This window comes from Meriones unguiculatus, chromosome X (assembly GCF_030254825.1).
Source record: "Meriones unguiculatus strain TT.TT164.6M chromosome X, Bangor_MerUng_6.1, whole genome shotgun sequence".
NCBI lineage: Eukaryota > Metazoa > Chordata > Mammalia > Rodentia > Muridae > Meriones > Meriones unguiculatus.
This window is the reverse complement of record NC_083369.1, coordinates 140,007,289-140,031,996: the sequence shown is the minus strand read 5'-3', so window position 1 is coordinate 140,031,996 and position 24,708 is coordinate 140,007,289. Positions and strand designations below refer to the sequence as shown.

The window sequence follows — 24,708 nt, the reverse complement described above, 5'->3', positions numbered from 1 at the left end:
AGCAAATGAAACACAGTTGTCTAAGTGATATAGTATACAAAAATAACATCTTGATTTCTGTGAAAATGCATTTCTCTGCAATTCCTGAATAGCTCCAAATTGTGCTAACTCTGAGTATCGATGTTTACTCTGTGTAGATTTAGTCTTTGAAAAAAAAATGTGTTCTACACCTTTGCCTTCACAATCTATATGTCCAGCATCAACACTGGGATGAAGCTCCTCCATTGTTAGGCTTTTATCACAATTTCCCTGGCATAGCCATTAACATGTTTGTCTTTTCAGTTTACTCCCGCTCAACTGTATATTCTATGAGGGCCCGATGCAGATGTTAATCAATGTTAATAGCTTCTGAGGTCAGACAATCCAAGGCCGTCATTATGCTAAAAATTAAAGTTATTTATGGAAGCTCAGACACTTCCAGAATTGGTTTTACCTCATACATGGGAATGCACTCAAACCCAGAATGGTCTACTGGTCTGACTGAACTTTTCCCATTCATTAATTCCTATTCACCAGTGGCACGGAAAGGGGGTTCTTTAACAAAGCATTATACATAACACTTCTACCGAACTAAACATAAACCTTTTTTGTAGTTAAATGCAGAAATTCAGGTGTTTTTTTTTTTTTTTTTTCACCCTTTTCCTCCATTTACACTGCAAGTAAAGCTCATTGGCCTGGGAACAGCCTCTATCTGCCAACCTTTGGCCAGTGAAGAGGATTCAGAGAAAATAATACAACCATCAAAGGAGGGGCAACAAAGAAAAATAATTAGGCTGTAGCCTCAATTGTGCAATCCTGTGCAAGATGCCCTTACTCACCACAGGGGTAACAGTTGACTTCACTTGTCTTACTGCAACTGATGGCTACATGGCCAGTTTCACTACAACTATAGCATTTCACCTTGGTGCAGTGTTTTTTAATATGTCCAAATTCACCACAAGAGTAGCACTTCTGCTCATCTGCGTGGTCACAGTCATGAGCCAGATGGCCTGGCCTGCCACAGTTGTAGCAGCATTGGTCTCACTCTCTCTTGGGCTTCTTACAGTTCTTAGCAATGTGGCCACCTCTACCAAAGTTATATCAGGCATTCTCCTGAAGATCATAATCCTTGGCAAGATGACCAGACTCACCATAGTGGTAACAGATATCAGGAATAAACAAGGAAGCAAACTGGAACCTTCTGCCGTGACTTCTCATTCCATGACCCCAACCTCTACCAGTAGGGTATTCCCTGGCCCAGTGGCCAGATCATCCACACTTGAAGCACTCATTGCTGCTCAGAGCTGCAATTAGAGCTTGATGTCTGAGCTGCCCACAGTGGTGGAGACTCAGACACAGGCCCAGGAAGGCGATTCACAAAGTAGTAAGTGTTCATTTTCAGGGTCCTTGCTTGTGCCACATGTGGGTCTGCCACATTTTCTTAATAGTTTATGGTGTAAACTGCTACAAAAATATAAGCTATATTCATCAAAACTTACAGAAAAAGAGAAGGATTCTGTACCTTTAATATTCTTCCTTCTCCTAGCCTCCAGCTGGAACACATAGCTGAGAGGAATGGCAGACTCTAATGAGATGTACAGGCTCTGAAAGAGGCTAAGGAATCAGCAGCAGAGAGCCCCAAGGCGAGGATATGGAAGAACTAAGTCTGAACAGAAAGAAGGAACCCACAGCTAAGGCATGCCTGCTTCATATAGAGAGGCCAGCACTATCTGGGCTTCATGAAATGTTGGATCTTACTTGCAAAAGTGTGGGAACTGTTTCTATGTAACAAAAGTCAAAGAACAAAGGGCAGTTATTTCAGAAGAAAATTATAAGGTATGTATAAAGAATAAAAGTTTTTTTTTTTTTAATCATGGGAAGGGCTGGACAGATGGCTCAGCAGTTAAGAACAAATACTGCCTAATACAGAAACCAACAACTGGACAATATGCAGAAGAGAGAGACCTCAAAATGAGATGCTTAATGTGCTAAATGGGATATGTCTATCAAACTTTTCATCGTCCACCAGGGCTCAGGAAACTCTGTAGAAGAGGAGGCAAAAGGATTATAAGAGTCAGAGGGGATGGAGGACACCTAGGAAACAAGGCCTTATAACATAACAGGACCAATGCACATATGAACTCACAGAGGCCATAGCACAGGACCTGCACAGGTCCAAGCCAGAAAGCATTCTAGCACTAAAATGGGAAAGTAGACAGGAACTTCCATCCCTAGCCAATAAGCTATTCCCAGTTGGCAACTTCTGGCAAAGGAAAAATTAGTTTTCTCCAACGGCGTCTCACACTTAAGTACTGGCCCAGGCCCAGCAATAGATGGCCATCACAAAATCAGCTCAATGGTGGTTTTGTAGTTGTTTTTTGTTTGTCTCTTTGGGTTTTTGTTGGTAGTAATGCATTTTTTTAAATGGGGGGGGGAGAGGATTTTTACCTTACTGTTTTTTTTTTTTTTTTTTTTTTTTCCTGTATAGTATAGTTTCTGATTCTGTGCTTTTGTTTGTTTGATTTTCATTTTGGTTTTGAAATTCATGGGATCAAAATATGCTATTCAAGTTTTAAAAATTAATGGATTAGATAGAGATAACTAAAGAAAAGTTGAAATATATTACTGGCTTGAAAGTACAAACAGATTTTTAAAAGGGAAAAAAGATAGAATTCATAAAGAATGAGTAGTAGCCATGCACGGTGTTCCACACCCAGAATCCCAGCATTTGGGTGTGAGACAGAGGCAGGGATAACAGGAATACAGTGTCATCCTTGACTACATACTGAGTATGTAAGGCCAGCCTGAGAATCATGGGACCCCATTAGAAAAAAATGAAGGAAAATAACAATAAAGTGAAGGAAGGAAGAAAGGGAGGCATGGAGGAAAAAGGGAAGGAAGAAGGGAAGGAAGGAGAGAGACAGACAGAGGGAGACAGAGAGAGTAAGAAAGAGAGATAAAGAGAGAAGTGAGTGCTCAAAACCAAACTGAGAAAAGTAACATGCTAACAATACTCATTCCATGTTCATGGAGAAGAAATAATTAAAATAATACTAAAAGAAATTTTTTTATTGCTAAAAGGCTTCAGGAGCTAGAGAGATGTCTCAGTGGTTAAGAGAACTTGTCTCTCTTGCAGAGGGCTCAGCACCTATATTGGGTGTCTCACAACAACCCTCATAGGTATCCATATTCATATGCATGCACACATATGTGCAGAAACAAAAACACACATACAATTAGAAACAAATGTTTAAAAGGAAATTTCAGTTTGATGTTTGAAAAAGCTCATGACTCTTAGGCATAATAGGGGAGAAATTCCATTACCTGATAAAGGTCTTAGAAGATGCAAAAAAAAAAAAGGGGGGGGGAGTGAGAGAGAGAAAGAATTAGCCTAGTATGATACTTCTCATTTCAAGTAAAAAAGCATAAGATGATATAATAAAATCTACAAATTAAAGAGAAAAAGGGACCATGAAACAAGAGTTCTATATCAACAAAGACATCATTAGCATCTAAGAATAGCACAAAAATATTTGCAGATATGTAAGGATTCAAAGGTTCTTCAAAATATAAGAAAAAAATATGTAGTAGTTTAGTACCACAAAAGCAATGAGCATGCTTATTGTATACCAAACACAGTTTCAGTTGCGAGGAACAAACAAGTAGATAATACAAAGCCACTGTATTCGATGTTCAATGTGCTTGCACTCAAAGGGATAGCCTGCATATATTTCACAAAGGAAAGCACTCAACAAAATACTCCAACCAATTTACAACAGTAACAAATTGTCTTCAAGGCAAGGAAAGACTCAGAGGAAAGAATACAACTGTGAACAGTTACCCTTCAAATATATTATTAAACATAAATCAATATGATATTATCAAAATTGCATTTAAGTAGTAAGCAGAAATTCTAGAAACAGAAGAGAAAATTGTTTAAAATTACAAATACAATATATTATTCAGATTGAATATACAGAAATTAATAAAGTCAAGGATCTAAAAAGTAAGGCTGAGGATGCAGACTGCTAGGTTAGTATGCATGAATCCCCCAGCCCCACACAAAACTGAGCATGATGGCAGTCACCTGTAATTTCTGCATGTGAGACATTGAAAGAAGAGAATCATATATTCAAAGTCATCCTTAGCTACATAGAGAGTTCAAAGCCAGCCTAAGCTGTATAACATGAGACCTGGCCTGAAAAATAAGTAAGTACGCAAGTAAGTAAGTAAGTAAATAAATAAATAAATAAATAAATAGCATAAGAAATGGATGATATACTGAGTAAAAGAGAATCATGGTGTGCTAGCTAGTTTTATGTCAGCCTGACACAAGCTAGAGTCATAGGAGAGGAGAGAACCTCATCTGAGAAAAAAGCCTCCATAAGACTGGACCATAGGCAAGCCTACTGTAGGATATTTTCTTAGTTAGTAATCAATGCGGGGAGCCCATTGTGGGTGGGGCCACCTCTGGGCTGGTGGTCCTGGGTTCTAGAAGAAAGCAGGCTGAGCAAGCCAGGGGAATCAAGGCAGTAAGCAGCACCCCTCCATGACCTCTGCATCAGCTCCTGCCTCCAGGTTCCTGCCTGTTTGAGTTCCTGTCCTGATGTCCTTCAATGCCCGACTACGATATAAAACTGTAAGCTAAATAAACCTTTTCTTCTCCAACTTGCTTTTGGTCGTGGTATTTTATCATAGCAATAGGAATCCTAACTAAGAAATATAGTATAAAATAAATGTATAACTACTTAATAAATATATATATGACATATTAGAAATACCAAGAATAGGAAAGTAATCAATGTAGAAAGTAATCAATGTAAATGGAAAATAATTATATTTTTAAATACAACTTTAAAATTAATTTTAAAAGTTCAAAGACAATAATAATGCAAAAGAAAATCACCAAAACAACATAAAGAAATAAAAAATAAAGCAAAATAAATGGGAAAGAAGACTAGAAGAAAAAAATCAAACATGTAAATGAGTTAAATTTTCGCATTCAAATATGAAAGATGTATTAAAACAAAAACAGGTACATATTTCTGAAAATATATATACCAACAGGTTAGAGAAGATTGAAAGCAGGTAAATACAACAAAGAGAAGACAAGAATGGAAATAGCAACAAGAGACAAGATGGAATTTAAGATTAAAATGTTAACTAGGTATTGTATAATACATCTATAATCCTAGCACTGGGGGTTAGAGGAAGAAGGAGTACAAGTTTTAGGCTAATTCAGGCTACAGCACAAGTTCAAGGCCAGCTTGAGTGCTATAGCAAGATAGATTCAAAAGGTGGTGATGGTAGTAATATCCCTTAGTGGTAGAATACTTGCTTAGCACACAGAAGGCTTGGATATGATACCTAGAACCAGGGGAAAAAAATGAAGCATTTAACAGCATCACAAGGTTTCATTATGACATGATCAAAAGCATTTCATACAGAATATATCAAAGCAGATGCTGAGACTTATGGCCAACTTCTGGGCAGAATGCAGGGAATCTTATGAAAGAAGTGGGAAATAGTAAGATCTGGAGAGGACAGGAGTTCCACAAGGAGAGCAACAAAACCAAAAATTCTGAGCACAGGGGTCTTTCCTGAGACTGATAATCCAACCAAGTAGCATGCATGGAGATAACCCTGCACAGATGTAGCCCATGGCAGTTCAGTGTTCAAGTGGGTTCCATAGTAATGGGAACAGGGACTGTCTCTGACATGAACTGATTGGCCTGCTCTTTGATGACCTCCCCCTGAGGGGGAGGCAGCCTTACCAGGCCACTCAGGAAGACAATGCAGCCACTCCTAATGAGACCTAATAGACTAGGATCAGAAGGAAGGAAAAGAAGACCTCCCTATCAGCGGACTTAGGAAGGGGCATGCGTGGAGAAGGGGGAGGATAGATAGAAGAAGGGGCATGGATGGGAGGGGAGGAGGGAGGGAGCTACAGGGGGGATACTAAGTGAGTAAAGTGTAATTAAAAAATTAGAAATAAAATATAAAACATTTTTCTAAAAAAGAATATATATTTAGCTGGGCACGGTGGTGCATGTCTCTAATCCCAGCACTCCAGAGGCAGAGGCAGGCGGATCTCTGAGTTCAAGGCCAGCCTGGTCTACAAAGTGAGTTCCAGGACAGCCAGAGATATATAGAGAATCCCTGTCTTGATAACCGAAATAAGAAAAAATGTGTTTTTCAAAAAAATATATATATTACAAAATCAATATCGAAAGAAGAAATATTTGCTTCATATTCTAATCACAAGTACAAGAATAAATTGTTGAAAACTACAAAGGTAGTGAATACTCATGTTGAATTATTGCTTTTAATAATTTCCATAAAATCTTGATAATCTTTTTTAAAAGGTAAAGTCTAATTTTCCTCCCCTTGAGTAAGACAGACTTAATGACCAATTTGTAATAAACAGAAAAAAAATACAAGTGATTATGTGAAACTTGGAGATTTAAGTCATAGAAGACATTGCAGCTTCCTGGTTTTCTCGCTTAGATTACTCATTTTGGGGGAAACTAATTGCTATTTTTATGAGACTGGTCAGCCAGCCTTGTGGAGAGGCCCATCATCTTAGGAAGGAAATGAAATGCTGTACCTAGAGCCATATAAGTTAGCCATCCCTTTTCATACTTTTAAAATATTTAAAGCTTTATTTATTTTATTTTATGTGTATGAGTGCTTGTCTGCGCGCACGCGCACATATACACATACACTAACACATACACACATACACAATATGTGTGCAATGCCCTCAAAGGTAAAAAGAGGGCATCACATTCCCTGAAACTGGAGTTAAAAATGGTTGTGCACTGTCATGTGGGTGCTGGGAACCAAACACAGGTCTTCTGCAAGAAATGCTCTTAACCACTGGGCTATCTCTCCAGCCATGAGTTAATCATCATAACAATGGGTTCTTTTGATCCAGTCAATCTCTCAGATGACCACACCCTTATATAATAACTTACTTAGAATCCTATGAGAAACCCTGAGCCAAAACCATACAGCTAAGCTAAACCCAAATTTCAGACCCATATAAACTTGTAGATTCTAAACTTTGCAATTTTAAGGTACTAAGTATTGAGGTTGCTATTTACAATAATATATAACACACATATTTAGGCAGCTAAAATAAAGATTGCAAAATTGATAAAATAGAATAAATTTTATGTATATAAGGAATATTTTACAAAAACAATTTTCAGATGTCCATGCAAACTTTGTGAAAATTAACTTTACACATGGCATAAAATAAAATTGTAATAAATTCAAACTGAAAAATATCTCAGAGGACATTTTTTATATCATAACCTAATAAGATTTGGAATAAAAAAATAATATGTGACTAAAGCTGGGCAGTGGCCTTTAATCCCAGCACTCAGAAAGCAAACACAGGTGGATCTCTGTGACTTTGAGGTCAGCCTAGTCTACAGAGTGAGTTCCAGGTCATCCAGAGATACACAAGAAAAACCCTGTCTCAGAAAAAAAAATAAAATAAAATATGACTAGAAAAGTTCTTGCTCCATGAATTAAGATTCTTAGAAATTAACAGCTGTAGTCTTGATAAGCAATGAGTCAAAGAAAAAAATAAAGATTAAGGTTTCACATGAGGACTGTGGAGAAGACTCAGTAAGTAGGTAGTTGTTAGGCCAGCATGAAGACCCAAGTTCAGCTTCTCAAAACTTACTTTAAAGATTGCTATGGTGGTAAAGGTGTATAACCACAATACTACAATACTAGGAAACAGAAACAAGTAAGATGATAATAGACAGAGACAGAGACAATAGTAAGCATCAGTTACTTTGGGAGACCCTGCCTCAAAATATGTGGAAAGTGAGAAAGAAAGACACTAATGTCAACATCTAGCCTCCATACATACAAGCAAAAGCTGTGCGCGTGCATGCACACACATACACACACAGAAAGGCATGCACACAAACACTTCCTCACCCTACCCCCACAATTAAAAGAAATCTTAAATGTATACTGACCATCTAAGTATTAAGCCTCTCAAGGTAATGGCTTCAAAGGTAAAAAGAGGGCATCAGATTCCCTGAAACTGGAGTTAAAAATGGTTGTGCACTGTCATGTGGGTGCTGGGAACCAAACACAGGTCTTCTGTAAGAAATGCTCTTGAATTAAGAATGCCCATGAATTAAGTAATAAATTCAAACTGAAAAATATCTCAGAGGACATTTTTTATATTTATCTGGATATTATATTTATCCAGGCAACATTTATCTGGATATATATCTGTCTTGCTGGTTTAGAATTAGTCAAATTACTCTGCATAATCTAAGTTAGAAAACATTTTAGTCTTCAAGCAGTAAGGCAACTAAGTCTCCTATGACATGAGTCTCTAGGTTCTTTAGGCACCTGTTAATGAGATCTCTCTCAGTTCCTTTCAAATGAGCAAAAATTCCAGTCAACCCAGACTCATGCTGCAGGGCTAATGAATAACATATCACTTATGACATGGATATTAAGTGAAAAATTATAAAAAAACAAAACAAAACAAAAAAACCGGGATAACTACAATTCTGAAAAGCACTCATGATCTGCAAGGGATTTTTAAAAAGGAGCAGAATAAAATTAACTTGAATAGGCATACAAAAAATGAGAGATTTTCCTATATTCTAACATATTTCCTACTGAAGCATTTTACAATACACATCTGAAATTTATTTTAACATAACTGGCCATTTTCCTGAGGAATATCAAACAATAACTTCTCAACTTCAACTCCATAATGTTGCAATTTTCATTTTTATAACCTCTATGTTGAAGATTTAGTCTCCTCAAAAAAGAAAAACACTTCATCCCAGGGGCAGCAGGAAGTATCCCAGTGATGGGAAATAAAGGGTTTGATTACCTTCCCAGTGGGAAAATTATGAGAAAAGGCTGAGGTGGAGGAATGAGGGGAAGAAAAAGCTAAACAAGACAAAATGGATCCCAACAGACAGCCTCAGTATGGCAGCCACAGGGTTAAGAGTTAATTAACTGCTCTGTGTCCATGTCCAGCTCATTTTCAGCTTCAGGGACACCACTTGCAGCACCAATTTAATAAACTAATTCACTAATACCTGATCTACAATTTCAAGCTTTCCTTCCAATGAGAGAAGAAACATCCTGTAATGTTAGCAAGGCTGAGGTTCTAAATGAAGTATTTCAAATTGGTCACTCCACTTAAGCAAAAGTGGCTGATTAGAATTAACCTTTTCAGAAAATAAAATATAAAAACATGACCCAACTAATGATATGTAAATTGTTTCACCTGATGATAAAATTACATTTGAAGACATATAAAGTAGAAATGCCCTTTTAGCAAAGGTCTCTTGTGGTTAAGAGCATGGTACCTAAAAGGGGAAAAATTATTTCCCAAGCCAGATGGGATTATGAACTATTGTTAGTATCTCAGTATTAACATGCTAAATGACAAAAAATAAAATAAAATAAAATAGGATAATCAAATACTAAACAAATTAAAATCTAAGAACAATTCTTCAATAGTAATCATTAATCTGAAACCCACAATTTATTGCAATATGAATATGTATGTAACAGAATCTTCCTTGTCCTTTGAGACTTTCCTTCATGATCTGGGCCCTTACTAAATTATTAAACTTCCTTTAAAGCCTTGCTAAAAATACCATTCCTTAACCGGGGAATGGTAGTACATGCTTGCAATCTCAGGAGTACTCAGAATTCTAAAGGATAAGATTTTGAGTTCAAGGCTAGCCTTGACTGTATAGTGAGGCTGTTTCAAGATAAAATAAAATAAGTCAGGCATGATGCTACACACCTAGAATCCTAGCTTTTGGAAAGATGAGGGGAATTGTTGTAAGTTGGAGGACAAACTTGGTTTCATAGCAAGATCCTGTCTCAAACTCAAAAACTAGCCACTTCATCCAGGAAGTCAATGAAGTTAGTGTCCCACCAGTACCCTTAAAGCTCCAAATACCAAATACAAATGTCAACTATTTTTTGTTCCTTGTGTTCCCTACCTCTATCCCTGTACTAGGAACTAATCCCAGGGAATCTTGTCTTTTTTATCAATCAAACTTCCCACTAAATTGTTGTCAGTGCAATAATTCCAGCCTCCCCAACGTTAGTTTTTTGAGACAGGGTTTCTCTGTATAGCCTTTGTTGTCGTGGACTCGCTTTGTAGACCAGGCTGGCCTCGAACTCAGTGATACACCTTCCTCTGCCTCCCAGAGTACTGGGATTACAGGCGTGTGCCACCATACATGGCTTAATAATTTCTTCCTAATCATACTATGTTGCTAAGTTTTAGCATATTATCTCATTCATAAATGATATTTAATATATATGAAATGAACAATCATCTTTGTATGTTGCTCTAGTTTTTATATGATGCCTATGCCTTTAGTAGCACAGAGATCAAATAAAAAGCTTATTAAGTGAATAAGTTAGCAGAAATGTTCATGTTTGCATATGATCACTTATAATGCTAAAGTCTTGACACTGTAATCCCGCTACTAAAGAGGATGAGACTGAGGATTACAAGTCCAATACATGCCTGGGCTCTGGAGTGAGTCTAATGCTGGCCTTAGCAACTTATTAAGACCCTGTCTCAAACTTCTTTAAAAAATGAAACAAAGGATAAAGAATATAATAGGTCAGTAATAGAGTGCCTGCCTAATTGTAGGAGGCCCTAGGTTCAATTCCCAGCACCATAAAATAAGTCTTGAGCCAAACCAACCACTTGGAAGAGAAAAGCAAAATGGCAAGACATACCAGTAATACTACTGCCTCTCAGACTTGGTTGACCTGCATCAAGCCTGAGCATATAGCCCTGCTTATATTATAATGTATAGAGAAACTGATGAAGAAGAAAGTATATAACAAAATGCCAACTGACAGATGAATAAGAATTTTTTGTTACAGAAAAGTTTTTGGTTTCTTTAGGGCTGATGGCAAAGGAAAAAAAAAAGCCAGAGTAAGACATAAATATTGGATATTTTTAGTTTTAGAATTTCCCAAGAAGATATAGTTGACCAAATTACTCCCCCAAATTCAAATTTGTTTCCTTTAAAGCATAATAATACATAAATTAAAGTTTGACCACTAGCTAGTTCTAAACAAGTTTTGGAGATGGGGGTTCACACCAACATGACTCAACCCATAGCTCTTGTCAATGAGCTAAAGGGAAGCATTGCACTGGACTGGGATTCAATGAGCTACTGTTACACTGAGAGCAAAATATTGCAGTGAGATCAGAGCCCATTACAGAAATTCCACCATGTCCAGAAACGATTGCTTAGCTCATAGCTGTGCATCCACTATGATATAAGCAGAAAGCTTTGTATCTGATGCTACAGAAAATAATCCACCACTTACCACCTCTCTAGTTATTGCTTTATTCTCCATCCTTTCCTTTTTATCTACTTTTTAAGCCATTGCTCTTTTAATTAATCTTCCTCTTCTTTTTTCAGTTTTCCCCATTCTCCCACACCTAAGATCCAATAATTATATTCATTCGTACTGTAAGCATTGTTTATATGAATTGTCCACATCATGGAAACTTACACCTTTAAAAGTTAAAATAGTGTTTGACTTACCTTAATCATTTTTGGTTGGGAATTTTAAAAGTGTGTCATTTGTTCCTTTGCTTCTTAACAGACTATGTCACACAACCTAAAACATTCTTGGTCAAGGAGGCTATCGATCTGAAAATACCCTGAGGTTCTTTTGAGAAGTATAAGACTCTTACTAATATTACCCAGTCCTAGTTCATGGACTATTACTACGTCATTTACTCTTTTGTTTTTATAATTACACATCTCCCCTTACCATAAGGAAGCATGTTTTCATTGTTGCCATAATATCTGACTTTTGCCTCTTCCCTTCCTAATAACTAATCTGTGGAACAAGGACCTAGACAGGAAAATCTGGATGGCCCTTGTGTAAGAAAGTGTTTCCCTGATATTTGATTAATGATCTTTGAGTAAAGACCTACGGTCTGTCCTGTTGAGTAAAGCTGAATGGAATCATGACTATTTCAAGATGCCAAAAGATCATATTTGAAACCAAGGAGTGACAGTGAAGAAAGGAATGCAGCCCAAAGTTTGACAACCTGATAGGTGAGGTATCCTTTTGCTTACATTGAAACACTGCTTCTCAAACAGTTTGAATTTTGATTTTATGTAGTTCCACCTTCATGCAAATTGTTATCATTCAGCATTAAATTATAGACCAAAATAAGAGAGAAAGGGTCAAAAATGTTGGCTTTTAAAATTAGAGAGTACTTCTTTGGATGTATCTTTTGTTCTGCCTTTTCATTTCACTGTCATTATCTTAGGTACTTGCTTATTAGGCTAAGAGGCCCTGTACCATCTTCATTAGAGTATCTTGTCATTTTCTTTTCTACATCTTTTCAGGCATTTCCCCAATAAGATAAAAATATCTTTATTTAGTTAGTACAAATTCCTTTAAAATAATAATGAGGCCTGACATGGTAGCACATGTCTTTAATCTCAGCACTCAAAGGCAGAGGCAGGTGGATTTCTGTGAGTTCAAGGCCAGCCCGGTCTACATAGTGAGTTCCAAGCCAATCAATGCAACAGAGTGAGACCCTGTATAGTAGTAGCAGGAGGAGGAGGTAGAGGAGGAGTAATAGAAGTTGGGCATGGTGATTCACACTGTAACCTCAGCACTCAGGAGGATAATTAAGGAGGGTCATCCTGAATTTTAGAGCAGCCTGGGATTGAGGTCCAAGTCTAGGTTACATAGCAAGGGCGCGCGCGCGCGCGCGCGCGCGTGTGTGTGTGTGTGTGTGTGTTTTCAGCACTTTTTTTGTGCCATAGTTGAAAATACTAATGATGTTAGTGACTAACTCCTTCTGCCCTCAATGCCTTATCCTCATTATTCTTGTTTTCCTTTTAAAAGTAAAGGTTACTATCTATGTTTCTGATACATAACACAGTGTTACAAGATACATACAAAGACCGAAAAAGCAACCACAGTGAACCAAATCAACATACCTATCATCTTAATACAGCCACTAATATTCTTTTTGGCACTCACTACTAAAATCAACTCATTTACCATGAATCCCAGACACAGTAAGTAACTGAGCACAATAGGTTCACATCCTGGCAAGCATGAAACCAAAACAAGCATGATCAAGAAATGAAAGTGTATTAGTACAGGAGTTTATCCCTCACTCAGAAGCCAAGAAATACAGTTTACTAATATCGTCTTCATGTTGAACATAGATCTCGTCAGTTTCTCAAAGTAAAATCTTTTTCTTTCTTTCATTTTTTTATTTATTACAATTTATTCACTTTATATCCCAGCTGTAGCCCCTCCCAATCTCACCCTCCCTCCCTCTTCTCCTCCCATACCCCTCCCCAAGTCCACTGATAGGGGAGGTCCTCTTCCCCCTTTCTTTCTGACCCTAGCCTATCAGGTCTTATCAGGACTGGCTACATTGTCTTCCTCTGTGGCCTGGCAAGGCTGTATTCCCCCCCCCCAAGGGGGAGGTGATCAAAGAACCAGCCACTGAGTTCATGCCAGAGACAGCCTCTGGAGTTCCCCTTACTATGGTACCAGTTGGAGGTTGAGCTGCCAAGGGCTACATCTGAGCAAGGGGTCTAGGTTATCTCCATGCATGGGTTTTTGGTTGGAGTATCAGTCTTTGCAAAGACCCCTGGTCCCAGGGGTCTGTTGGTTCTATTGGTCTCCTTGTGGAGCTTCTGCCCCCTCTAGGTTCAAAGTGAAATCGTGCCATCATCAATAGTCCTTCCCTTAATTCCCCTTGTTAAGTCAGTCAGGTAATGTGCATGGTTTGTTCTATGCCCAATTTGCATTTTAACTTCTCACCTTGAGTTTGGTAAAATTCTAACCCCTGGCTCTTATATACCACCCTCAAACAGCTGCCTTACCTTCCTTCTACCCCAATCCATGCCAGAGTAGCTTCTTTCTCTTTTACTGCAGGGCCTGTAATCTCCATTCCCTAAATAATGTCACTAGAGAACTCCTGAGATGTTACTTGCTTCCATTCGAACGCTATATTTCACCTTTAGTTCCTTTTATGATACTTCCTACCACCCACCACCTCTTGTTCAGTCTTTGTATTAGCACCTTCCAGTTTTGTATGTTCTTTGTCACTTTGCCAGTGCAATTAAAGAATCTTGTCAGAGTACTCTGTTCTGATAGCTGTACTCCAGGACTCAATCTCTGATCATACCTTAATACCTTCAGATCCCCCTCAAAAACGTTTCTTTTCCAAATGTCTTAGAATTTAGTGACCATTGTCCCTATTTAACTCTCAGCCATTTTCCTTTTTACATATTTACCAAAGTATTTAGCTAAAGACTTGCCAGATTGCTTTTGTTATTGCTCTCCATATCTCCACCCTCAGAGTGTACCTGTCAGCAATAGCAGGACTGGACTTCTGAACATTTAGTATGAAGGAATGTGGTAAGTCAGACAACTAGTCTTCACACTGGACAAGTTGAGATTTCACTTCAGCACTTCACCCTTCCTTTCCTACACCTTTCCAATTTGGCCAGGTGTAGCCCCATGTCATGGTAAATAAACCCTCTCTAATTTGCCTCATCCAGAAATATTTCTCTACATAAATGTGGACCCCACACACACACCTTAAGGATGCTGCTGATCCTTGACTCCAACATCTGGAAAGTGTTCCTACAAGGATGAACACTTCAGGGGCACAGTAGTCTAACACTTTGCCTGCCTCCTTTCAGACCCAGGGTTTCTGACTAAATGTCTTCCTCAGCTCCTCAGCTCTAGGTCCAAGGGGTCAACTCATTCAACACATATAACTTCCTGATAATTGCCCTCCATGTTGTTGATAGTCCTTTACTCTTCCTTGTAGCCTGCTTTCTGGATTCCATCTCAGATTCTTATATCACCTTGGACTATTTCTCCTACAACTTCTTACCCCTCCTGCTTCCTAAGGACCTTGCAGCTACTCCCTGACCCTAGTGCACACTCTAATCCTTCAATCCTCTCATACTGGCCTCTTTTCCTTCCCTACTTTAATACTATGGCTATATCTAGAAGTTCTCTTTACTAACTCCCTCAGCTCCCTATCATTAAGTCTTTGTCTGGAATCCCTATACCAACCAACTGCCTGGGGAGCTTCCAACTTCCTCTGAACATACCTGGTAGCTCTGTAAACTTGTTTAGGCTGCCTGAGGTGTCATCTAAATTCCTTCCAAAATGCCTCATCCATTGAATTACTTCTAGCTTGGCCTGTCTCATTTTTGGCCAAGTTGCCATTACGGACGAATGAAACCAAACCTTGCATTTCTGTTATAATGTAATTCCTTTAAAATGCTATTGGATATGTGTGAGAAAGAGAGAGACAGACAGAGAGAGAAAAGACAGAGAGAACATGGGCGTGGTGATGGGTTGGCAGATACACGCAGAGGATCTTGGAGATGGGGAAGGGGAAAGAATATAATAAATAAAAATGTTCTTGGATAATTTCATTATTTTATCCATAAAACAACATACGGAGTGGAAGCCCAAGATAATATGGAAGCTAAAAAATAAACTGTGGTTAATCTTGCTAGTCATGAGGATGGCAGATAAGGGACAATAAACGCATTTTCAAAAAGCAAAATGTATAAGAACAATGTTAAAAGATAGCATTGGGGTCCCAGGATCATTTTTTTTTTTTTTTTAGATGTCATCATCCTAGAAGCAAACATCTGGGTAGCAACTATGGGCTCAGAGAGAGAAATGAATCCAGTCAAAGGGCTACAAGGTCTACTCCATGTCAGCCACACTGTCTTATATCCTCTGTGCAAAAGATGAAGCAGCAGGAGGGCAACTGAATACAGAGTTGCTGAAGCAAGGTGGAGAAGAGAACAATTTGAAATTGACTAAAGAAATCTCCTTCCACACATAATTAGTGTGCGATAAGACTCATTATATGACATGTTAATTTCCAAGCAAAATAAAAGATTGCATTTCTCTTGTTTCTGTGCCATCTCATCCTTTATGACATAATAAAAACAGCCAGGTAAACATTCTAACTGATATACAGATAATCACATTGGTGAACAAAAAATCTAATTACATTTTTAAAAAACAAATCTTATGAGATGTGTGAAAAAAATCAATAGATATAACTCTACAAGTCTTTGAGCTTCTAGAAAGCTGTTATATTACATTTATATTTGTGTGCATAGACATGCAAACAACAAAACTAATATTGTTATCCACCCTAGAACTGCTCTCACTCAACAATAAAAGCACAAGTAGTTAGGAAAACAAGTATTTACCTTATAGAATATCAACAGAAGATCATCCAGTTTGCCGTGCAAATCACCTGGAATACAAATGGAAAAAATCAATATTCAGTAGGAACCAAAATGCAATGCTCATTTTGTTATAGAATTTTAAATCTCAAATACCACAAGTATTTTCATGGGATTGGGTTTTCACCTTATGTTGATGATACTAATTCAATATGCAATTTGCTTCTACAGATTCTTTCTCCCTTTCCTATGGTGCACATGAAGTTGGGGGGACAGCATCTGGAACTGTTTGCTCTAGCCATTTATGTAGTGTTTTATTTATTTTGAGTTAAGCTCTCTATACTAAGACTATTATGTTTATTTTCTTGTTCAATCCTCAGAACCACCCTATGCTATAAGTAGATTGTCATCATTCTTATATTCCAAATGAGACTGAGAGAACTTAAGAAATATATGCAGTCACCCTGCCACCTAAATCTGAGCTGAAATTCAAGCCCAGCATTCTCTCACCTCAAAATGAAACCTCAGAATGATTTCCTCTGTATTGCTTACATTTTAATGCCTAGAAGAGCAACAAAAACACCTATCACAGGAAGTGTTGACTCTCCAGGGACCTACCATACTACCTAGAAAATTGCAGGCACTCAATACATGCGTTTAATCAGTGGCTAAATACGTAGCCATTCACTGTTGGGTTTTGCTTTATTTTACTTTAAAAGTTTAAAATTCATGACTAGATAATTGAGATTCTTTTTGATGAGGCAGTTAAGGAAAAAAACAAAAGGAAACTATTGAATATATGACTCATTATTTAAAAAAATAAGAGGACTATATAAATACTCAAAAAAATATATATATATATATATTTATCTTTCATAGTCATTATTTAAATTTTATATTCTACTTAAATACCATATTATTTAATTTAAGAACACTTTTCTCAGTTTATTTAAAACTTCCACAAACAAGATAAATCAAATATATGCAACAGAAGACTCCAATTACACTAGAAATTAGAAAGTGAAAATCCTACGTCATCAGCACTTTTTATAAAATTATTATTAAGTATCAAATAACATCAATATTAATTGATACTTAAATGTCGATACCTTTATATAGTCTCACTCCAGATGTTAAATAAATATTTAATATATTTAGGTAATTATTTCATTTTCCTAATTTTCTTTAGAATGATTTGCATTTTTAAAATATGAGTATATTGGCAATAGAGATGACTCAGTAACTAAAGTGCTTGCTATTTAAGAAACCTGAGGAGGAGTATCCAAGATGGTGGCGCTAGGTGGACACTGTGTCTGACGAGTAGGACAGCAGTGACTGCACAGTTGCCAACACATGGAACTCTGGGCCCTAAAACACCAGCTATTGTGTTTCCCAGGTGAGAGGAAACCCCACAGTGTGAAAGTAATCGGGTTCTTGTCACCCAGCTAAACCCCAGAAGAGTTCTCAGGTCCGGACAGACACTCAGTCGACAGTCCAGAGCCATACACCTGCATGCTCTGATCACCATCCCAGACTGAACTGCAGGTCCCACAACACCAGAGACTAAGATTTCCAATTGAGATGAAACCCCATGGTAAAAGAAGCAATCAGGACTGACCACATGTTACCCAGACAATCCCTGGGAAAGGTCCTGGGGTCCAGCGGGCACTCAGCCACCATCCCAGAGATCTGCCTGCACTCCCAACTCACCATCCCAGACAGAACTGTGGGCCCAAGGATAACAGAGACTGAGTTTCTCTGTTGGGAGGAAATCCCACATTGAGAGAAAAAGCAGTTCCAATATCAGGGCACTCAGCTGACACCACCCACCCCCCACCCCCTGCCACAGAAAGTTCTCCAGATAAGTTCCCAGTTCCAGCGGGTGCCCAGTCGCTAGGGCAGAGCTACTCACCTGTGCCTGCGTGCTATACTCACCATCCCAGACTGAACTGTGGACCCCAAAACACCACAGACTGGGTCTCCCTGTCGGGAGGAAACCCCATGGTGGAGGAAACATCAGGTCCGACCTCAGGATACCCAGCTCCGGAAAAGTTTCTGGGCTCCAGCAGGCTCCAGGCTCTAGCCTCCTGTTCCATTCATGAGTGCTGCTGTGCTCACCTCCCACTGATTACCGCTTTGGTACTGGGGCACAGAACTCCAATCTCAGACTTACAGAGGCCTGGGATCCACAAGATCAGCCCCAGACACTGCACCAAGGCGCAATCTGTCCCCCTAGCTAAACTGACCAAACTGCAGGGCTCCCTGGTTCTTCAAGAGGGCTGTACCCAGCAAACACAGGTTAAGAGCAGGAACAGTGGAACAGTAGCACACTAAATTCAGAACAAGAAATCCAGCAGCAGGGCAGCTGTCTCCAGGACTTCTCCTGGTGAGAGGAGAGCCCCCACACCCTGACTCCCAACAATCACAGTTACTACACAGGTCCATAAACCTGAGGTAAGCTGTGGCAATTCCTGAGAAACAATGCCATTTGGTTGACCATAACCAAAAAGCTGAGGAGGCCATCTTCAGGAACAACCACCTTCCTGCTTAAGGGATTCTCCCCACCCCAGGATTCCAGGAAGTACCAGAAAATATCAGCCAACACCTGAGATAGCTAGATGGATAGAGGTCAGTGTAAAAGCACAATCGACAAAAGGAAAAGCAATATGGTATCTCCAGAACCCATTTGGGGGCATGCAGTCCCTGGACACTCTATCATAAATGAAATCCAAGAAGATGACCTGGCATCTATGCTTATGAAGAGGTTAATGGAGGAAACAAATAAAATGCGTAAAGAATTAGAGGAAGATAAAGTCAAACAGATTATGGTCATCTGTAAAAAATTAGAAGAAGATAAAGTCAAACAGATTATGGCCTTTCTATAAAGAAATACAGGAAGATGTAGCCAAACAGTTTGTGGTCTTAAGAGAGGAAATTATTTTTTTTAGAGTATTATGATCTTTTTCTCCATTATTATTAATATTATTATTATTTACAATTTATTCACTTTGTATCCTAGTTGTAGCCCCCTCCCTCATCTCCTCCTGGTCTCACCTTCTCTTCCTCTTCCTCCCCTATCCCTCTCCCCTGGTCCACTGATAAGGGAAGTCTCCTTCTAGCCCATCAGGTCCCATAAGGACTGCCTGGATCCTCTTCCTCTGTGGGCTGTGTAGGTCACCCCACCAGGGAAAAGTGATCAAGGAGCAGACAACAGAGTTCATATCAGAGACTTTCTCTTCTCCCCTTACTAGGAGTCCCACATGAAGATTGAGCTATCTATGTCTATGGTCTACATCTGACCAGGGGATCTAGGTCCTCTCTATGTATGGTCTTTGTTGATGTATCAGTATCTGCAGTCCCACCTGGGCCCTTGAGAAAAAATAATTAAGTCACTGAAAGAAATAAAAGAAACAGAGGAATGTTCAAACAAACAGGTGGAGGACTTGAAGGAAAAACAGGAAAACGCAGTCAGACAGGTAAAGGAAATCAACAAAACACTTTAAGATCTGAAGATAGAATTGGAAAAATTAAAGAAAACACAAGTGGAGGAAATCATGGAGAGGAAGAACTTAGGGAAGAAAACAGGAAGTACAGAGGTAAGCATAACCAACAGACTATAAGGGATGGAAGACAGAATCTCAGGTGTGGAAGAACAATGGAAGAAATTGAAGTATCCATCAAAGAAAATAATAAATCTAAAAAATTTCTGACACAAACCGTTCAAGAAATCCAACATAACATGAAAAGACAAAACCTAAGAATAATAGGAATAGAGGAAAGAGAAGATTCCCTCCTCCAAGGCCCAGAAAATATTTTCAACAAATCATTGAAGAAAATTTCCCCAACTTAAAGGAGAGACTATAAGCATACAAAAGGCCTACAGAACACCTAATAAATTAGACAAGAAAATAAAATCTTCTGTCCACATAATAATCAAGAGTAAGTATACAGAACAAAGAAAAATACTAAAAGCTGCGAGGGAAAAAGGCCAAGTAACATGTAATGGCAAACAAATCAGAATCACACCTGACTTCTCAACAGAGGCTATCAAAACCAGAAGGGCCTGGATGGATATCATGCAGACCATAAGAGAACACAGATGTCAGCCCAGGCTACACCCAGCAAAACTCTCAGTCCTCATACATCGAGAAAACAAGATATTCGATGACAAAAAAAAATTTAAACAATGCCTACCCACAAATCCAGCATTACAGAAGATACTGTAGGGGAAAAAATGTACAACCCAGGAAACTAGCTAGAGTCAGGAAAACACAGGAAATAAATAACTTCACTACAGCAAAACTAAAAGTAGCCAAGCACACATGTTTACTACCACAACCAACATCAAAATCAAAGGATCTAACAGCCACTGGTCATTAATTGCTCTCAACATCAGTGGATTCAACTTTCCAATAAAAAGACACAGACTAACAGAATGGATATGTAAACAAGACCAAACAATCTGTTGCATACAAGAAATACACCTAAGTCACAAAGATAGACATTACCTGAGAGTAAAAAGCTGGAAGACAGTTTTCCAAGCAAATGAACCCAAGAAGCAGGGAGGAATAGCCATTCTAATATCTAATAAAATAGATTTTCAACCAAAATTAATCAAAAGAGATGGGGAAGGTTACTTCCTACTCATCAAAGGAAAATTACACCAAGAAGACATCACAATTCTGAACATCTATGCCCCAAATACAAGGGAACCCACATTTGTAAAAGAAACATTAATAACACTTAAACCACACATTAATAGTGTGAGACTTCAATACCCCATTCTCAACAATGGACAGGTCAACAAAACAAAAATTAAACAAAGAAACAATGACTATAACACAGATTATGAATCAAATGGACCTAAGTGGTATATCTACAGAAACTTTCACCCAAACACAAAAGAATTTACCTTCTTCTCAGCACCTCATGGAACATTATACCAACATGGAACCTTCTCCAAAATACACTATATAGTTGGTCACAAAGCAAGCCTCAACAGATACAAGAAGATTGAAATAATCCCTTGTATCCTAAGGGACTAAAGGTGGACATCAACAACAACAGAAATAGCAAAATGCCTACACATACATGGAAACTGAACAGCTCATTGCTCAATGACAGCTGGGTCAGAGACAGGAGCTCTACAAGCAGAGCAAAAAGAAAAAAAAATAATCTGGGCAGAGGGGTCCTTTCTGAGACTGATACTCCAACCAAGGACCATTCTGACAGCTCTGTGTCCAAGTAGGTTCTCTAGTAATAGGAAAAGGGACTGTCTCTGACATGAACTCAGTGGCTGGCTCTTTGATCACCTCCCCCTGAGGTGGGGTGCAGCCTTACCAGGCCACAGAAGAAAATGCAGGCAGTCCTGATGATACCTGACAGGCTAGGACCAGAGGGAAGGGGAGGAGGACCTCCCCTATCAGTGGACTTGAGGAGGGGAATAGAAGGAAATGAGGAAGGGAGAGTGGGATTGGGAGGGAAATAGGGAGGGGGCTACAGCTCAGAAACAAAGTGAATAAACTGTAATTAATAAAACAATAAATAAATGTAAACAAAAAGACCTGACTTCCGATCCCCATCAATCAAGTAAAAAACAAGGTGCAGCAATGCCCAAGGCAGCCGAGACTAGCAGATCCTTGGAGCACACAGGCCGGTCAGCCTTGCCAATCAGTGAGCTCCAGGGTCAGTGAAAAACCATGTCTCAAAAGTCAAAAAGTCAAGTGGACCGCAATGGAGAAAGGCATCCATCATCGATCTCTGGTTTTCACAGGTATGCATACACACCACCACCACCACCATTACCATTACCACACATACAGAAATCTGAGTACGAGGGACTATAATAGCTAGCATGCTAAAATATGAAGTTGTTTCAGCATATTACAAGTTGAGGATTCTTGGTTCTAGTCACAGCAGACAGGGGATAAAAGGAATCTATAAAATATTTTTAGTTTCTAGTTGGTCAACATATCATGGGGAAGACGACATGAAGACATGAAGATATTTTCACTGCAAACAACAACATGAGTGCAGAACTGATTATGATCTATAACATGAATTATCAACTAAACAACAACAACAAAACTTCAAGAAGCTAAAGCAGAAGGATCAAGAATTCAATACCATCATCTATGTATAATGTAGTGTTTTTTGCTTTTCTCTTTAGCAAAAGTACTATGCGGGGGAAAATATCTGGAAATAAATGTCCCAAATGTAGCGTCTCTTAAATGAGTAAGTTGTACAGTTTACCTAGTCTCCAGTATTTTACTTAAGATGATAAGTGAAATATTAGCCAGACAAGTGCAAAAATGGCACTCTCCCTAGTCTGGAATATAGAAGACCTCATTTTTAATCCTAATCTTATCACTGACTGGCCGTGTGAGCCAGGGTGCAGGGTATTGTGTAAAACTGCATTTATGACAATATGTGTTTCTCTCTGGGCCTCTATTTCACCCATAAGAGCAAGAGATAGGGGACTGTAATACACTTCAATGATAGATTGCTAGCTTAGCATGTGCAAGGCCCTGGGTTGGGTCGATAACCCTGGAAAAAAATTAAAGCCTTAGCTTTTAGTAAGGGGACCAGGACATAGCCGTAAGGGCTTTTCAATTCTCATACTGTGGAATTCAAGGACTCCCATGCCCTTTAACTCATTTCTTTTTCTAGGGTGCAGTGGTGCTCATCTGTAACCTCACTGCAGATAAAAATGCAATGGCAACTGGGGGATTAATGGAAATGGACAGGGACAGACCCTAACATATGTTTTTGACAGTTAATGTACACTCTATCAGAAAACCTAGCCCCAGACTTTAGAAGATTCACAGAATGGCATGGTTTCCTGAGCCTCATGACCCCAGAGTTCTTCATTTCCATCAAAAGCAAAGCTTGCTATGGCTTTGAATAAAAGGTTAGGTATACTATTGTCAAGAGAGATCTGGTGGCATGATTAGGTTGAAATTAAACCATTAGAGACTCTTCAAAAAACCTGAGTCAGGCCATGTCATGAGATACACACTGCTATATCAAGTCCCTGTCACCACTATGAGATGCTGGGAATGGAAAGGGTTTAATTACATTGTCAAATCTACTTCTACCTGCCAGAGTAAGAGAACGTGGGCTAAAAACTGATTTGGAAAATAACAATCACTGTTTTGTAACCTAAAGGCTTAATTAGAAGTTAGGGAATTACTGTTCCTTCCATGTGCCCCGCTCCCAGACAGTGTAAGCATACTGAGCACCAACTGTGATGAATTTCAATGTGTGCTGTTTCTTGAAACAATATCCTGCCAGGCTGGCCTAGAAGATAACAAAATCTCAAATCTTATTATTTAGGAGAACAGGAACAGATTTTGGGGACATTCCCACTCCTTTGAAAGCTGCAAAGACCAATTGGAAAATCTAAAACAGCAGCCAAGGGCAGAAAAGAATTTAATCTCCACCCCGCCTTGGGTGTTTCTCTTTCCAGTAGAAGTGGCATGCATACAGAGGCCCACCTGGAAAAAAAACAACAACATGGTACAGAGATAATGAGAGCTAGTCAGAGGGCAAAGAACACTTATTCTATCCATCAGTGTCTTTCCATATGAAAATGTGGTCTGCCTTTAGAAAAAGCTACAAGAATTCTTTAATTTCTCACATAATTAATTCCTGCCAGCTGGTATGCAAAACAAAGACAAGATGGGGAACAGTATTATCATGATAGATAATTCTATATTAACATTTTCCCCTTAACACAATCCAATTTATATAGTTTTCAAGTTAGGCAAATGATGCAGGACCAAGAGGCTCCTAAATATTAATGTGACAACTCTCTTCTGAAACTTACCACAGATTGTTATCTCTTTGGCGGCAAAGGTTCTTACATGAGTGAAATTCGGCATTTGCTTCAAGACTCTCCTGGCTTCAAACAGCACTTCTAAGACATAATGAGCATGAAGAATCTGTGAGGGGAAAGTAGAGGAAATAGAGATAATGAACCAGGGAGAAAGACATGAGTGTGTCAAAAACTATTAAAAAAAAATGAAGCATATAAGCACATTTTAGGTTGCTGTATTTCTGAATAATCATTAAATTAGTCTCAAATAGGTTATTCTAACATAGTATCTAGTACATAAAAAAGCCCTTAGAAGATATCTGTAATTGAATTAACAAATGGTTCCTAAAATTATTTACAGTCTCATGTTCTATTTTGACATTATTAATTTGCTTAAAATATTTCTGATTATTCTTGACCCTTAGATATCAAGAGGAGTGATGGAAAAGTGGGGTCAGGGAGGCCAATTGCTTAAAGAAAATGTTCAGACAAAAGAATTACAATAAGAATCATCTAAAATGGGGAGGAAAAAAGGAAACAAAACAAGGAAGGAAAAGAAAAGAGTTATACCTCTTCATTTTTTGAGACACTGTCACTTTCCATTGAAAAGTGGGTGGGAGGGTGGGACTGGGAGGGAATGAGGGAGGG

General features: G+C 38.6%; 1 protein-coding gene and 1 pseudogene across 1 annotated transcript in view; both read right to left on the bottom strand.

Annotated features, from left to right (window-relative positions):
• Window positions 1–24,708, bottom strand: part of Ppef1 (protein phosphatase with EF-hand domain 1) — a 162,078-nt gene that overhangs the window by 25,107 nt on the left and 112,263 nt on the right. The window contains exons 8-9 of the mRNA XM_060374989.1: window positions 24,073–24,187; window positions 16,269–16,315 (exon numbers count right to left, since the gene is read on the bottom strand). Coding sequence (XP_060230972.1) covers window positions 16,269–16,315; window positions 24,073–24,187 — 162 coding nt within the window. The remainder of the gene's footprint in view (window positions 1–16,268; window positions 16,316–24,072; window positions 24,188–24,708) is intronic.
• Window positions 769–15,258, bottom strand: LOC110542325 (CCHC-type zinc finger nucleic acid binding protein-like; annotated as a pseudogene).